This window comes from Ictalurus furcatus, chromosome 26, assembly GCF_023375685.1.
Source record: "Ictalurus furcatus strain D&B chromosome 26, Billie_1.0, whole genome shotgun sequence".
NCBI lineage: Eukaryota > Metazoa > Chordata > Actinopteri > Siluriformes > Ictaluridae > Ictalurus > Ictalurus furcatus.
In genome coordinates, this window is record NC_071280.1 from 10175255 (window position 1) to 10192677 (window position 17423).

Consider the following 17423-nt stretch of genomic DNA (forward strand, 5'->3'; position numbering starts at 1 on the left):
CACCTGAAGAGAAGACACCCCCCAAAACGAAAAACAACTGAAAGAGGCTGAGGTAAAAGCAACACAAAAGAAGAAACCAACAATTTGGCGATGTCAATGAGTCGCCTGCTCGATGCAGTTATTGCAAGCAAGGGATATGCAAGCAAATATTTAATTTAGTTTAGTGTTATTTACTTTAATTTACTTCAAGACTTATGTTCCTATACTTTTGCTCACCTAAAAATTGGGTGGTTTGATACAAAATGTTCTATGTTTTATGTTGCTTAACACGTCTAGATGTAAATACCAGGAAATAAAAGCTGAAACCTAAACTCTCGTCTCATATCCATCTTTAGATCTCAGACCCAAGTGTCTTTGGTGTATAGCACGAACAATTGAATTGCCATTCCAACAGTTTCGGAGAGGACTGTACAAGAAATAAAACAAAGCTTGCCACGGCTCCAGATCCATAATCTTAACTAAGTGTAGCTACACAGTACAGTACATATGATGTTCCCATGTATGCAGTTACAATCATTAATGTTATCTGATATTTTTATTACTACTTACAGGCCTACTACTCTATGTACTATTTACTCCAAATTAATGGTTATATGGGCAATTGTTTTGATTATTTAACTGCAAATCAAACATTTTTCAGGTTATTAAAAATGTTCCCTAACCCTAAGTTAAATCGTACAGATACACCAAAGTTGAAATAAGGGACTAATAGTGGTAGTTTTAATCGAATCTTTGATAAATAAAGTAACAATGATTATAGGCAGGTATAAAAACTACCAAAGCCCATAGGAATAATATAATGGCAGGGAGACTCACTTATCATTGACAAACGAGTACATGAGAAGTCGTTCGTCAATAAACTTCTTCCACTCTGGTTTTTCCACGGCCAAATCCCTGTAGTTGTCATTGGAGACAATGATGCCATCCGATTCGTAAGCCAACTTGACGATGAACCGGTCATCGTAGCACACCACCCTACGCCCCTGGACCCGGCGAGAGGGTGTGAAGACCAGGATCTTGTCCTTCTCCAGTCGCCTCAGGATCTCTTGATCTGGAGGAATAGAAATAAAACCAACTTTTAAGGTTTCAAAGAGTATCTAATGCTGAGACTGTATAGAGGTATAACTTAACCAGGGCATAATGTTATACTTACATTAGCAAAGCCTAAAATCTGAATCTCTGGACAATGCCGATTAGCTACAAATAAACTAAGAGCATCCAAATTATTAGAGAGCATGATTGCCCAGATTCTAGCGAAGTTGATTTCCTGTAATTAACTAATTAATTAAATAAAACACCAACGTGTTCTGGACGGCCGCTTTCCAAGAGAAGCATGACTAAATAGAAATGAGGGTACACAGAACAGGTGTGAGGTGGACTTGCCTGTGATGAGAGCGTCTGGTCGGGACTGCTCTTTTCTCCACGCTGGTACGAATACTGTGATGTCTTTGTGGCCACGTTCAAGGAACCAGTCCACTGCAAGCTGTATACCTTGGCAAGAAAACACCTCCTTGTTGCCATGGCTGCAACATTAAAGAGAGAAAGTGCGTGTGACAGAGATAATACATGAACTGCATCTCTTTATGTATGGAAAAAGATACATTGCCAAAAGTTATAATGGTGTATTTTGTATTTTATTGTATTCTTTTTGAGAGAGACCAGCAAAAATGATTGTAAAATTGCCGTTTTTCCACAAGTTCGTTTTTTATGCCTTTTTGTGACAAATATATAATACTTTGGCATGACAATAGACTTAGATATTTGGACATGGAAGGATGAAAAACTGTTAACAATAGTATTCATGTCAATTAGCTCCCCACCCATCAAAAAAAAAACCAAACAGTCTGAATCTAGGTGCAAATAATACAGAAGTTCAAGTTTAGCATGCTCTAGCCATCATATAGGAATGTACATAGATGTTGAGAAATTGATTAAGCAATACCAGGAAATTCAGTTTCAGCAATTTTCACTTCATTCCTGTTGAGAAATCACTTCAAAACAATTTATTCCTCTTAGTGATGTGTTTCACTAGCATTTAGAGGTCAGTGTCCCTAAAACCACTCTGTCTAGACACGTTGCGGTTTTGCTGTTCAGCTAAGGAGAGCCACACGGACAAGTACAACGCTAAAAATCCAACTTCACTGTTGTGAATGGTTAATTCCTCTCTAACGGCTGATTCTGATTATAGCGGTTAGAGTTCGGTCAAAATTTGTCAAAATTGCGCAATTTCACAATTTTCCATTCAGCAGAGACGTTTTCAGTACTTTCCTAAAATGGTTTGGGGATTATTATTATTATTTTTTACATATTGAGCTCAGTTATATATACACTGAAAAGTTTCAACCTATACTATATGGCCAAAAGTTTGTGTACAACTGACCATCACAGCCATGTGTGTGTTTTAAACATCCCATTCCAGATTTATTCCACCTTTGCTCTTACAATAACCTCCACTCTTCTGGGAAGACTTTCCACTAGATTTTGGCATGTGGCTGTGAAGAGTTGCTCATTCAAGCAGAAGAGCATTAGTGAGGTCAGGCACTAATGTTGGGTGAGGAGGCCTAGCGTGCAGTCAGCGTTCCAGTTCATCCCAAAGGTGTTCAGGGTGGGTTGAGATCAGGGCTCGTGTCACTCGAGTTCTTCCACACCAACCTTGAAAACCATGTCTTTATGGACCACTCTTTGTGCACAGGGACATTGTCATGCTGGAGCAGGTTTGAGCCTCTTAGTTCCAGTGAAGGGAAAGACATTTTAGACAATCGTGTCCTGCCAACTTTGTGACAAGAGGTTGTGGAAGAACCACATGCGGGTGTGAAGGTTGGGTGTCCACATACTTTTGGCTGTGCAGTGTTATCAGGCCTGATTTAAGTGCTAATTTAACTACTTACAGTGCATCCGGAAAGTATTCACAGCGCTTCACTTTTTCCACATTTTGTTATGTTACTGCCTTATTCCAAAATGGATTAAATTCATTATTTTCCTCAAAATTCTACAAACAGTACCCCCTTTAACCTAACAGTAAAAGGTTCATCTTTCAACAGGACAACAACCCTAAGCACACAGCCAAAATAGCAAAGGAGTGGCTACAGGACAACTCTGTGAATGTCCTTGAGTGGCCCAGCCAGAGCCCAGACTTGAACCCGATTGAACATCTCTGGAGAGATCTGAAAATGGCTGTGCACTGACACTTCCCATCCAACCTGATGGAGCTTGAGAGGTCCTGCAAAGAAGAATGGGAGAAACTTCCCAAAAATAGGTGTGCCAAGCTTGTAGCATCATACTCAAAAAGACTTGAGGCTGTAATTGGTGCCAAAGGTGCTTCAACGAAGTATTGAGCAAAGGCTGTGAATACTTATGTACATGTGCTTTTTTTTGTTTTTTATTTTTAATAAATTAGCAAAGATTTCAAACAAACTTCTTTCACGTTGTCATTATGGGGTACTGTTTGTAGAATTTTGAGGAAAATAATGAATTTAATCCATTTTGGAATAAGGCTATAACATAACAAAATATGGAAAAAGTGAAGCGCTGTGAATACTTTCTGGATGCACCGTATCTCCAGAACCTGCATGCTAGGCTAGCTACACAAGTAAATTAACCAATGTTATTGGTGAAATCCCACTTTTATCTTGGGGATTTTTATTTGGGGTAAATGTGTGGAGCTGCTCCAAGGTTTTGGTTAGTAAGTTCCAAGGAATATATATATATATATATATATATATATATATATATATATATATATATATATATATATATATATATATATACATACACACTACCTTTTAGAGAGTTCTACCTTTTAAACTGAAATCCTTTTCTGCCAGCACTCAAATTTTTAGCTACAAACAACAATAAACATGGAACGGAATCAAGACCGTCAGCAAAACCGAGTGAAAGACATCTGGTCTGGGGACACGGTAACATTCAGTGTAGTCTACAGTATGTAAACGTGAATTAACTTGGCACAGGACCAGGACTTGTGAGCACCTGAAGAGGAAACACAATACAGTAGATCCGTATGGTGGGTTTTGTGGTATAAATGATAAAATCATGAAAAACAGAATATGAGGATAAAAGATAAACAAGGTTCATGCACCATCACACACTTAACTCTGCGGTCTCAGTAAACAACGGTGGGTTTCCTGCTGCTCTGGAGAGCGAGCTAGCACATGCTCATTTATTTGTATTTACTTCCAACCGCTCAGCAATGCAAACTAGCAGAGCACACCTGCGCTTTCCGTTAAGACTTTAACGGAAACAGGTCTTTTCACCTTGAAATTGAAAAGGAAAAATAGGCATGTGTACCTTTTTTGATCTATTTTTAATCAACCTTCATTGTCATTAACATGCAAGGTGGTCTCACGGGGGTTGAAGTAACAAATTGTTTGATAAGGCAGTGAAACAACGTGTGAAAGACTCAGTTCTTCATTAGAAATGTAATTTGATACCTTTGGGTTTATGTTTTATGCTTTTTTTATGTAGATGTAATGGGGCGATACCCTACAGAAGAGACTTTTAATCGAGTTTTTTTGTGTGAATTGAAATCAATTAATCCAAGAGCTTTTCTTTTGTTTACAGAATAGTCAGGACTGTATTCGAAAAACGAAATAAATCTACTCGTGCATCCCCTAATTCTCACATGGAAACATCAAGTAAGCGCTAGTTAGCGTCTGCGGTTGAAATGACTGATTCACTGCATATTTGTACTGCAAACGTGTAAATCCTGAGCAAAAATAATTGCTATTTAGTATAAAACTTTAATCATATTAAGATGCAAAAGTACAGTGCGTCCTCCCAAAGTTAAAAAGAATCCAGCAATAGTAATAGCTATTTAAACAATTAGTCATGGCCATGTTTCTGTTATGCTCATAAACCACTTGATAAACACACTCTATGCATAATGATAACTTGCCCCAATCATTTATTTTATACATTTATTTGTCATTTGTTAAGTCATTGGGAATTAAATATCCAGTACACTGTTCTTGTGGTTTTTTTTTTTTTTTAGAACAAATCTGTTCCTCACTAAAAGCAGGTGTTTGGGTCATTTTAAAATTCCCAGCTTTGTGACGTCGTTTCTCCACTTTTTCTTCTGTAGACTCTTTGAGTCACTGTGTGCATGAGGTTATGTGGTACAAGGTACAGTGGGGGAATATAAGTATTGAAGGTGTCAACATTTTTTTCAGTAAGCATATTTACAGTGCGGCTATTCACATGAAATTTTCACCAGACTTTGGTATTAACTCAAGAAATCCAAACATTAAAGTCCATAAATGATTTTATGTGTAATAAAGTGGAATGACACAGGAAAAAAAATATTGAAGATGCTAACTGAAATTTATTTAATACTTAGTGGAGAAGCCTTTGTTTGTAATGACAGCTTCAAGACGCTTCCTGTATGAAGAAATTAATGGGCCGCAGTATTCAGGTGTGATTTTGGCCCATTCTTCTAAACATATTGTCTATAAATCTTGTTCAATTGGATTCGAGTCAGGTGATTGACTGGGCCGTTCTAACACCTTGATTTTTTTTCTCTGAAACCGAGTGAGTTTCCTTTACTGTATGCTTTGGATCGTTGTCCTGCTGGAAGCTCCACCCACGTCTCATCTTCATCATCCTGGTGGATGGCAGCAGATTCTTCTCAAGAATCTTCTGGTATAGGGCTCCATTCATCGTTCCTTCAATTATATGAAGTCTGCCAGTACCATACGATGAAAAACAACCCCACACCATGATGCTTCCACCTACAAACTTCACTGTTGGTATAGTGTTTTTAGGGTGATGTGCAGTGCCATTTCTTCTCCAAACATGGTGTGTAGTATGACAGCCAAACAGTTCAATTTTGCTCTCGTCTGACCAGACTACACTCTCCCAGTATTTCATAGGCTTGTCCAAATGAGTTGTAGCAAACTTTACACGAGCTTCGACATCCCTTTTCTTTAGTAATGGAGTCTTGCTGGGTGAGCGTGAGCAGTGGAGTGCATTGCCTATTGTTTTCTCTGTGATGATGGCACATGCTGCCTCCAAGTGTTTCTGGAGCTCTTGCCGAGTGGTCCTTGGCTCTTGGGCTACTCTTCCGACAATTCTTCTGACTCCCTGGTCAGAAATATTGTGAGGAGCTCTTGTGCGTGGCCGGTTGATGACAGAGTGATGTTGCTTCCACTTGCGGATAACTGCCCCAATGGTGCTTACCGGTGGATTCAGAAGTTTTGAAAGACGTCTTTATCCAATTCCATCAATATGCTTTGCAACAATAAGGTTGTGAAGGTCTTGGGAGAGCTCTTCGCTTTTACCCATCAGGAGATGTTTCTTGTGTAACACCTTGGTAATGAAAAGCCTTTTTATAGACCATCAATTTACTAACCCAGCTGATATTAATTTGCACAGATAGGGGGTATAATTACTTACAGATTTCAGCTGGTTCCTTGTCTTACCTTGCCTTGGAGAACTGCTTTTCCTTAGTGTGTTCAATACTTTTTTCCTGTGTCATTCCACTTTATTACACACAACTTTATTTATGGACTTTAATGTTGTGAATTCTTTATATTTCAAGATTTCTTGAGTTAATACTGATGTCTGGTGAAAATTTCATGTGAATAGCCTTATTGGAAATATATTTACTGAAAGAAATGTTGACGTGTTCAATACTTTTGAAAGAGAGAGAGAGAGAGAGAGAGAGAGAGAGAGAGAGAGAGAGAGAGAGAGAGAGCACTGAATCAATGCTGTTCTTGAATCGAATTGCATTGAGAAATGGATTGGGATTTTAATATGATTTACTGCAAACATATTGTAGTCTGTAGCAATAACACAACAAATAAGAATGTTGCCAGACTATATCATGTAGCTAACTAAAAACGACATGCATGGATAACAGACATGTACAATGTTGATATTATACCCAACAACCTGAAGTGTACCTGGAGGTTTATGATGTAAGGAAGAACCAGTACAAAAATAAGTGGGAGTAACCTGTTGGTATGATGTGTACTACAGTTCTTCAAAGATAAAGTATAACCATAAAATATAAGATGTGGGATTTTTGCATTTTTTGATGCTCACCTCATGGCTACATTGCTTCCATCCACAACTATGGGACGTAGGTTATCCTTGTCATCCAGGATTGACTGTGATGGCGATTCAGAGCATCGCAAATCGGTCGAGTCTGAGAAGCTACATGCTGAAGACGACGATGACCCGGAAGACGCTAAAGACAAAGAAGTGGAAGTGGATGAAGTCGTCGCGCCGCTGTCATTGTCTGACTTGCTGCCAAGTTTCACCAGCTCCCCTAGGATGTCATTGATTAGCGCGTCTGACCCGAGCTTGCTTAATACCAATTGGACCAAGTCCTCAGCATAACCTAGCTTTAGAGCGAACTCCAACTTGGTCTGGTACTCCCTTAGAGAATTTTCAGTGTTTGGATTATCCTGCGTCACTTCCGGCAGCCCTGGGGAATCCAGATCCAGACATGGAGAGCGGCAAAGTGGCGGATGTACAGCTCGAGCTGATCTATCGCTTGGAGCAAGAGTACAGCCCTGCTCCACCTCGCCATCAGATCCACAGCTGTCCTCAGAGTCACCCCGGGACGAAGAAGGACATCTCCCAGAGCTGGGTGCTCCTTCCTCGCTGGTGTCCAATGAGCCCCTGTCCATTCTGGAAAGGGCATCTGCACCGACCTGCCGGTCTACAGCCTTCACATGAAGATAGTCCGGATCCAGCCCCAGGTCGAGGATGTGGCCTGCTCCATCATCCAGATGGTCCTTCAGGCCCATGAAGCTGTCATGGACATTCAGCGCCGTGCTGCCTGTGACCTCTTCTGACCTCTGGACCAACTGTTACTCACCCCTTAAACTGCTCTGGTCATGTGAACCTGGAGGGACAAAAGAGATCACACTTAAAAACAAACGACAACTATGAACAACAAAGACACAGTTGGTCTAATGCTCACTCGTAGAGGTCTATCATCCTTGATCTGGCTGATAAATGTCTTCAGAAGCATTTAAAACAAAGCTAGATCAGGGTTAGAAGTAAATGAGTTCTCTAAGCAGCACCTTCTGAAGCTTCACGTTATAGATGAATATAAATGGCTAATACTGAGGCTACTGTTTGTTCAACGATATAAATCAGGAAACTGGCATTTAAATGAATTGGACTTTGTTATGTAAACAATCAAATGTAGATTTATTTGGCATTTCACTGTTTAACCCGACAGGAAAGTGTAAATCATACTTTCAGCTATTCGGAAAATGCTATAATGTATACATGGCTGCTATTCAGTTTAGAATTTGTATTGATTGTGGAAAGATAGCAGAAGGAAGCAGAGATAACCGGGTCACTTTACATAGGCAGAATCACATTCCCAGTTTTAATAAGATGTAGCTGAATTTGAAGGGGGTTGGGGAAGGGGCACAAGCCAAACAAAGGGCGGCCTGGAAAGTCTCCAACTGTTGCTAGGTTGCAGCTGCTTAAACAACGCTCCTTCCAAATGCCAGTGCAGAGCGGGAATAGTTTAGTTTGGTCCAACAAAAGGATTTAAGGGGAAGGGAGGTTGGACAGGAAAGGTGTTTCAGGTGAGTGACTTGTCCTGGCATAACAAAAGTGTTTGCCACTACTCTGTCAGTGCCCCTCAGCATACAAGCAGATTAAAAGCCTAGCGCTGTGCGAAATATGGTTACGGAATACACTTTTCGTTGGTATGGTGATGTATTTTTTTACATTTTTAATCATTTCAAATTAAATGGTACTGAATGGATACCGTTGATTTGACGTAATTTTTTTTTTTTACTTAATCTGAAAACTATATCGTCAAACTCAGTTTAAATGTTTTATTTTGTTAACTTTATTAGTTTTGCATATAGTTTGTTAGCTAAATTATATATCATGATACACATTGTGTATCATAGAAATGTCCTCAAGTATCGTGATATATGATATTTTTGTTATCGCCCAGCCCTTCAGCTACCTGATTTAGGCAAGCCTTTGCATATTTGGACATTTTTTTTCCAGTATGCATATGTATATCTGTATAAAGAGGTATCACAAAAGCCAGACAAAATGTTTTGTCTAGGCCTACTATCTTCCTCCTTCTTCACAAAGAATGCAAATTAGTCCAAAATGAAACCATGTAAGAGACCAATCATACACAAAACAAGCTCGGTTTAGTCAACAAGCTTAGGTAGTATGTTTAAACTATACTTTATTTCTGATTACTATATATTTGTTGTAATTATTGATATATTTCTCACAATGTCAATTATGTTTTTCATCTTAAAATTGTGGCACTCCAGAAATACTGGACTCTCTAAACCTGTAATGGCCGTTTTTTGAGTCACCAAAATTTAATATTATTTAATATACATGGTTATTATTTTTATTCAAATGCACACCAAGGATCAGAATTAAAAAAAATGTCAAATGCACTAAATAACATTAGCCAACTCAGCCAACTCATAGTACCATAACTTGCCCAAGACTTCAGTTTCTTTTTCGAGGGAATTTTAGGGAAAGTCTGGCTGATGCAGTCTAGATGGCAGCTTGCCAACCAATAGCGTCGCTTCCATTTGATTTGTTGGCATTTTTCAAACTCCACCAGCCACCAGCGAGCCGGCCAAGTCCGGCCCAGCCGCGTGTCGTAAATGAAGCGGTAATGAATATGTAACACATGTCGTTTTATTCCTGGGGTGTGCGCGTAGGCATGGAGAAGAGTTAAACCCACAGAGATGCAGAGAGGGAGCCCAGGGGTCCCTAAGGCAGTGCATGTCCTGGCCGTTATTGTGTGTTTGTGTGTTGGGGGTGTTTGGAGGGGCTGTTTGGGGGGTGATGTGCTGTCTGTGCTTCTCCTGAAACAAAAGCAAGGGTGAGGGCCGGTGGGATGCAGCCAGCAGGGCAACAGATGTCTGCTGAGGCCACGGGGGAACAGCAACTGGTGTCCTCCTCCTGCTTCTGCCGTGCTGCTCAATACAGCCGCCTGCTGCATATGCCCCGCCTCAGAGTGGTCACATGACAATCAGAAACCTTGTCTTAACCCCAGAGTGCAAATATGTCCCCTCCACGGTAACGGCCATGTAGGCCGGTAACCCTGTTCTCTTCCCAAATGTCCCAACTAGGGTACATGCAGAATTCTCAACCCCTTCATTCATGCCAATAACAAATACCATGCATTCAAAAAATGATTGGTTTTAACAGTTAGTAAATCTCTACAAGTTATAGCATGCAGTATATAAGTAGAGGCAATAAAAATATCATGTCCCTTTTTTTTTTTTTTTTAGCACTAGCCCAGACATCTTCCATCACTTGGTTAGACTTAGACCATATTTAAAGGATGATCTACATCTGAGAGCAGTTCCTATACAGGATTTGAAAGTAAAACATACCACCTGCAATCTACACAGGAGGACTTCATGTCTCATATAACTTTATTATATATAGGAACTGGTAATCTACGAAATTACGCCAAATTTGCAAAGCGTGAGATGGAAACACCATCAATATGTAGCACTATCATAAGCCTACTGATGGGCATTTCCCATTCATTTATGCTCCATGCAAATCCTATGCTCTTTCCAGTTGAAATGCAAGCATAATATCATATAACCTGAGATATTTGAAACACACTCACCACCAATGAGGACACACCGTCCCAAGCATGTGCTGGAAAGTTCCTTGGCAAGTGCTTTCAATGAGTAAAAGTAGTAAAAAAAAAAAAAATCTTGTATCCTATATCGGTCTGCCTCAGTGGATTGTCTCATACAAACTAGAGATCCTGTGTGCTTCTATGCTGTCCAAAAGGAACCAGCGTTCCAAGCTTGGTGGTGCAGCGGCCCTTCAAACACTCGCTTCAACTGAGGAAGAGAGTCTGCACCATAGATCTTTTTTCTGCAGAAGGCGGCTTAAACAATGAGAGCTGGAGCAGATGGAGGTACAATGTCTACCATTCCCCCATTAGTGAGTCTGCCCGTGGACCAATGAGAGCGCAGCCGGCTTACAATGGAACACACACACACACACACACACACACACACACATACACACGCACTCAAACTGGGGGAGCGTGCAGATAAGCCAGTGGCTGTCATTCCAAAAGGTCTTCCCTCGTGCGGCCCATGAATCAACAAGGGGTGTGTGGCCAACAATAGAGCCACACAAAAGAGGTCCTGAGCAGGCAGCTGCAGCACGAGGCCTCGGCCATTAGGGAGCAGGCCGACAGTGGGAAACACCTGGCTAGTTGAGGGACTACAGTGGCTCACCCTTCTTTGTGGTTTTTTTTCTTTGACTAGAAGCTTGGGGGGCTGGGTCACAGCTAAACAATAGGCCAAATTATGTTAAAAGCATTGCGTGTTGCTTTAAAAAAAAAAAAGTGAGCGCTAGGGAGAGAAAGGGAGAATGATGGACAGAGAGAGTGTGTCTAGGGGGGTTGGGGTGGGGTGGGGGGTTGCTCTGAGGGGTCGAAGTGTGTCTGTGTGGTGGGGGGCATCTGAACAACTACACACAATAAGTGTGTTTCCCTACTTATAGAGGAAAAAGACATCTTCATTGTTGAGACACACTTCCACAATATGACGTTTGAGAAAAGAGGCCAGTATGAGCTTTCCGTCTTCTGCTTCCTCTTCTGAGACGTCACCCATCTCTCACATCACACTGCTGGGAATAACACACCACACAAGCTGTGCTTTTTGAAATTGTTTTCCTGGAACAACATCAAAGCAGTTGGAGTCTTCATACGACTTCCTAACGCCTTCCTTCTGCGCTGATATTTCAAATCAGAAACCATAAAAACACGAGGTAACGGAAGGAGCTAGGTAACGGGGGAAAAAAATCAAATAAAATACAAATTTGTGAGCCTGGTTAAAAAAAAAAAAACTAAAACTGGCTTAACTTCTGAGATCCTCTAAAGCAGGTGTTCTTATACTCTGTGCAGCCAGGGACCCCTTTAACACTTTTGAAATGAATTCCACAGACCACCTTATCACCAATTTATTTCAAGAACACAGTCCTATTCAACTCTACAAATAAATTCATTATTTCAATATATACAACAATATTTTGGCTATTTATTGGAAAAGTGTTTTTTTTTTGTTTGTTTGTTTGTTTTTAAATTCCTTAACTTTCCACCAACATAAGACTTTAGCTCTAATTTGAAGTGTTTTTAAATTGAGGTCTGGATTAAATCCATTCAAATCAAAAGACATAGTCATAAAGGCCAATAGTGCATCAGGGCCCAGAGACCCCATTTTGAGAACCACTGCTTTAACGCATGTCAGCTGAAGAAAGATGGAATCAGATTAAATATGAACATGCTAACAAGAATCTATAAAATATAGATCAATATCATTCATGCATTTCATCACCATGCCACCCTTATTTGATCAATATTACAATATGAAATGAATCCTTATCTGAACAGAACATGTTACACCCACACACACATCAAGTTAAAAATATGAATTATTTTTTTTACACACCAGCTGTCCGTCTTTTTTTTTTTGTTAATACATTTATAATCAATAATAATAAGTGATTTTATGACAGTTGCCTTTTAAGTCCATGCACCGATCCAAATCATCTGATCATTACACCCTTACATATCTTAACAAGTGAAAATATCTTGAATCTAGTCAACCTTATCTACTATTTCCTATTAAGATATTGCAATAAACCTAGATTATAAAACCTTTACATTTTCTTAACCTATTGGCTGATCATTTCGATTCGTTGATGAAATTAATGCTTTAAATTAGCACCATTGTCTGCCAATAGAACAAGAAAATGTCAAGCTTTAAAATAGTAAAATATGTCCAGAAACAAGTTTAATTATCTTATATTTGGTTTCTTGTCACCTTTTTAATAGGAAATGCTAGATCATTTTGACGATATTCGATATTTTAACATGCCTAAGATGTCAATTTTGTACTAATTACAGACATGAAACATTGACGAGTTTCATAATTCAGCTAGTCTGTCATAATCTATATATCTTATGTTGTACCACATAATTATATCCTATTTACAGATGACATATTGAATTCACACTACACTCAAAGACCACAGAGGGGTATTCATCTAATCTAGGGATTCGTTTAGGGATGAGTCAGAATGTCAACTAAACCAGTTTTTATTTTTCTAATATTTCGATCAGCAGATTTTTATTAACATTTAAATAATTATTATTCTTACTACTTATTAAAAAAAAAAAAGAATACTATTATACACAGGGTGTACAAAAAGCCAAGAAATCAATGAGAGTAAAATGACATACTTAATTACTGTATTTATTTATTTATTTATTACAACATATGCTGTACATCAGTGGACACCAACCTTGTTCCTGTTCAATCTACCTTCCTGAAGACTTCAGCTCCAACCATAATCGTGCCCACCTGACCATCTAATCGTTGCTTTAAGAAGTTCTTGATCAACTAAAAAACAGGTGTGTTAGATTATGCTTGGAGATGAAACCTGCAAGAAGGTAGATCTCAAGGAAGAGGGTTGGTGGCCACCGCTCTACACGTCCAACCTTATGCGCTACGCATTTTCTCAGCCGTCGTATCAAGGTATCATGTTTTTTGCTCAATATATTCGGATCGACATACGTGCGCAGCATATTCCCATCAGTTCCTGACCCTGTATTGCATCATTATATAAATATATGCTCATTTCACGACAATACGTCAGTGAGTTAAGTCTAGTCCCAAGATGTCCTCCATGGTTGTTGTTCTTTGTGGGGGGTTTTTTTTTCTTTAAAGCTTTGCACACTTACAATGGCACATCATGCCACAAAAAAAGCATCCATCAGTTTCAACAACTGAACCTAGTCAGGCCTAGTTCAGTAAACCTGAAATAAGTGGACATACAAAATAACACCCAGTGAGATGATCACAAAAGAGCATTGCTTCAGTAGTTAATTTAGGAAGACGCTGACAGGTACTCTGTCTCAAAAAACAGTTAATTCTCTCTCTATATACTGCAGCACTGTGGGAAATCTCAAGCACATCATCTTGATTCATTTTCAATAAATAAATGTAAAAAAAAAAAAAAAAAAAAAAGAAGCTCTGACTAGCAGTGTTGTGTAACAGCAAAGAGGCAAACGCTGTTCCTTTCAATTTTAGCACATGGGCAAAGTCTTCAGACCAAATTACTTTTACCCTGAATGCATTGTGGTTTCAACTGTAGAGTTGTGGTTGAGGGCATGAGTGTTTATAACAGCTATAACTACACTATGAGAAATAAAAACGAGTAATTGTTGTCAAATCGCCATGGTATTACGTTGCATTTTAAGGGGAATAAAGTAAAACGTGTTGATTACTGGAATATAATCAATAGCAAGATGGTGTAATCAGCTCCTGGTGCAAAGAATTTGGTAAATCAAGCAGTACTCATACACCTGAACAAAAGCCTAAATATGCTGTGATCAGGCTGACTGCGAAGCTGGACGGAGTGGCCATGCTGCTCGACTCATGGTGACTTTCTAATTGATCCTCAGCTGCCGAGTCGCTCCTCAGGGTCATCTATCTGACGACCATCTGTTTGGTGGGCCAACGTAAACAGGTGTCTTCATGACACCAACTGCTGGAGGCTATCAAATGCCCCTGGCTGGTTTGTTCAGACTTAGTGTTTGCTGATGTCGCAGAAATGTACACTATTTCTTTTAAAATGTGATTCTTCTGACCACAAACAAGAATTTCTTCCTTAATACAGAAGAATACTCTGATACTTCCTCCAATACCACCAACAATAATAATAATAATAAGAAGAAGAAGAAGAAGAAGATGTTTTCTGTGTTGTGATATATAAACAAAAACTGCCAACTTCCAGGAAGTCCCACACTACTCAAAGCCTCGATTCTTGAAGACATTTATACGATACACAATCTGTATCATGATATATAGGTTTGCTATCAAACTGCCATATACAGTAGTGTTGCATAAAAATTTATAAGTATTAATAAATGTTTATTCTTAATATACAAATTTATAATAGCCTTCGGTTTATGTTTTATATTTAAAAAACAATGCAATTTATATTTAATATATTCATCTCAGAAAAGTAACATTTTATTTCATTCAGAATCCAACATGCAGCCTTCAGAAACGTCCTGCACGGCAAAATATACCATCTTAGCAGGTGGACATATCTTGAATATAATCAAAAGTATCTAATATTTCCTATTATAAGATTTAAAAAAAAAAATTTTTTTAAAACATTAAACCTATTTTTTTTGTTTTACATATTTTTAACTAAGCTTGAAATGGTCGTTTGATTGGCAGATTATTTTTCTAGAAAGAAGCAAAGTTATCTGCCTATACAAAAAGGAAATATTAAAAAAATTTGAAACGAGTAAAAGCATCTAAAACCAGGCTGAATAATATTATATGATTTATAATAACCTTATTATAAGAAATATCAAACGAATCGACTTGCTAAGCTATGATTCTTTGCAGTGTGAAACACCAATGCAAAACACCCAACACGCCTGAATTACAACTTCTGTATATTATATTGGGCATAAGCCTAAACACAACACACTGCATTATAATCAATCACACACACACACACACACACACACACACAGTACTGTGCAGACGTTTTAGGCACCCAATGTTTTTAGTACAAACTTTGTTATAGATTTTTATTTGATGACTTCTACATTATTGAGTCAGTACAAAAAACATTTTAGATTTCCAAACATTAGTTTTCTTGCACAAAATTAAATGTTACAGAAAAATGTTTGAACACAATGAAGGCTGCTGGGTTTTGCTGCAAAAATAAGAAGAAAGTGCGACAGTTAAAGTCTCCAGAAGAACCGTGACTGTTTCTGCAAGATGCTCAATAACACTTACAGCTCATTTCCTTATAAATTGTAGCAGAGACTATTTTTATTTTTTGTCACACCAAATATTGACTTTCATTTACTACCTTTTAGTGCTCTTTACGGGTATTTTTTAATATAGAAACAATTAATTTCTTTATTTTGAAGGCATTTTTGTTCTACAGCATTTCTTTTGCACAGTACTGTGTGTGTATGTGTGTGTGTGTATAAAATATCAGTGCAAAATAACCCCCAATTAAGTCGATACCCCAACATTCCAGGCTTACACCATATCACAGTAATTTTATCCACCGAACCTGCTGCCATTCAATGTATCATGACGAAATGAACAGAAAGAGCCAGTGTCAGGACAAAGGATACATGGCATGGGGGTGGTGGCCTACACTGACCCGTACAAAGGCCAGCTGAGATGGCCAGCACAGAGACACGGGAGGGGGGTATAAACTTCCAAATCCCATTTACTCAGCAGCTCTTCTCAAATCAAAGGAGCAGCAGAAGGACGCCTTATGTCTGAGGTGTCGTGTCGGGCCCTTCCTCAGCTCTTGCTGTTTACACACACTTTCAGACACAGGGGATCTCCCCAGCAGCAGACACACACCTCCAGGGCATTCAGCCACCCTGAGCTGGACAATATAGTCAAATGGATTAGTCCGGATGCTGAGCATGGGGCAACTGCAATCCTTTAAAGGAGACCACTGAATCAAATTACTTGCAAATTCCTGGATGGTCATATGTTCGAAACTTCAGATTTTCAGGGTGGATAACTCATTAGCTAGCCTGTTGTGCAAGTGACAACTCCAGTGTACTTGCTTAGTCCTGTGTTTCGGTTGCCTTCAAGTCTGAGTAACTCTGACAAAATAGAAGCAAACGTAATTTAACCTCCCAAAAAGAGACAAGCTTGTTACGTGTATAACAAAAAACTGTGAGTATTTGAATCCTTCGGAAAGGAACGACAAAGTACTTACAGTGGTGCTTGAAAGTTTGTGAACCCTTTAGATTTTCTATATATCTGCATAAATATGAACATCATCAGATTTTCACACAAGTCCTAAAAGTAGATAAAGAGAAACGAATTAAACAAATGAGTGGCAAAAGTATGTGAACATCTAGGATTATCAGTTTAATTTGAAGTTGACATTAGAGTCCGGTGTTTTCAATCAATGGGATGATAATCAGGTGTGTGTGAGTGCCCGGTTTTATTTAAAGAACAGGGATCGATCAAAGTCTGATCTTCACAACACATATCTGTGGAAGTGTATCATGGCACGAACAAAGGAGATTTCTGAGGATTTAGAAAAAGAGTTGTTGATGCTCATCAGGCTGGAAAAGATTATAAAACCCATATTTAAAGAGTTTGGACTCCACCAATCCACAGTCAGACAGATTGTGTACAAATGGAGGAAATTCAAGACCATTGTTACCTTCTCCAGGAGCAGAGACCAACAAAGATCACTCCAAGAGCAAGATGTGTAATAGTCCACAAGGTCACAAAGGAACCCAGGATAACTTCTAAGCAACTAAAGGCCTCACTCACATTGGCCAATGTTAATGTTCATGAATCCACCATCAGGAGAACACGGAACAACAATGGTGTGCATGG

General features: G+C 38.9%; 1 protein-coding gene across 2 annotated transcripts in view; it reads right to left on the minus strand.

Moving 5' to 3' along the window:
* LOC128602524 (probable ribonuclease ZC3H12C) overlaps nt 1–17423 on the minus strand; it is a 31352-nt gene that overhangs the window by 6204 nt on the left and 7725 nt on the right. For both annotated transcript variants that reach the window (XM_053616393.1, XM_053616394.1), the window contains exons 2-4: nt 7060–7867; nt 1384–1523; nt 817–1051 (exon numbers count right to left, since the gene is read on the minus strand). In XM_053616393.1, coding sequence (XP_053472368.1) covers nt 817–1051; nt 1384–1523; nt 7060–7769 — 1085 coding nt within the window. In that variant the 5' untranslated portion in view covers nt 7770–7867. The remainder of the gene's footprint in view (nt 1–816; nt 1052–1383; nt 1524–7059; nt 7868–17423) is intronic.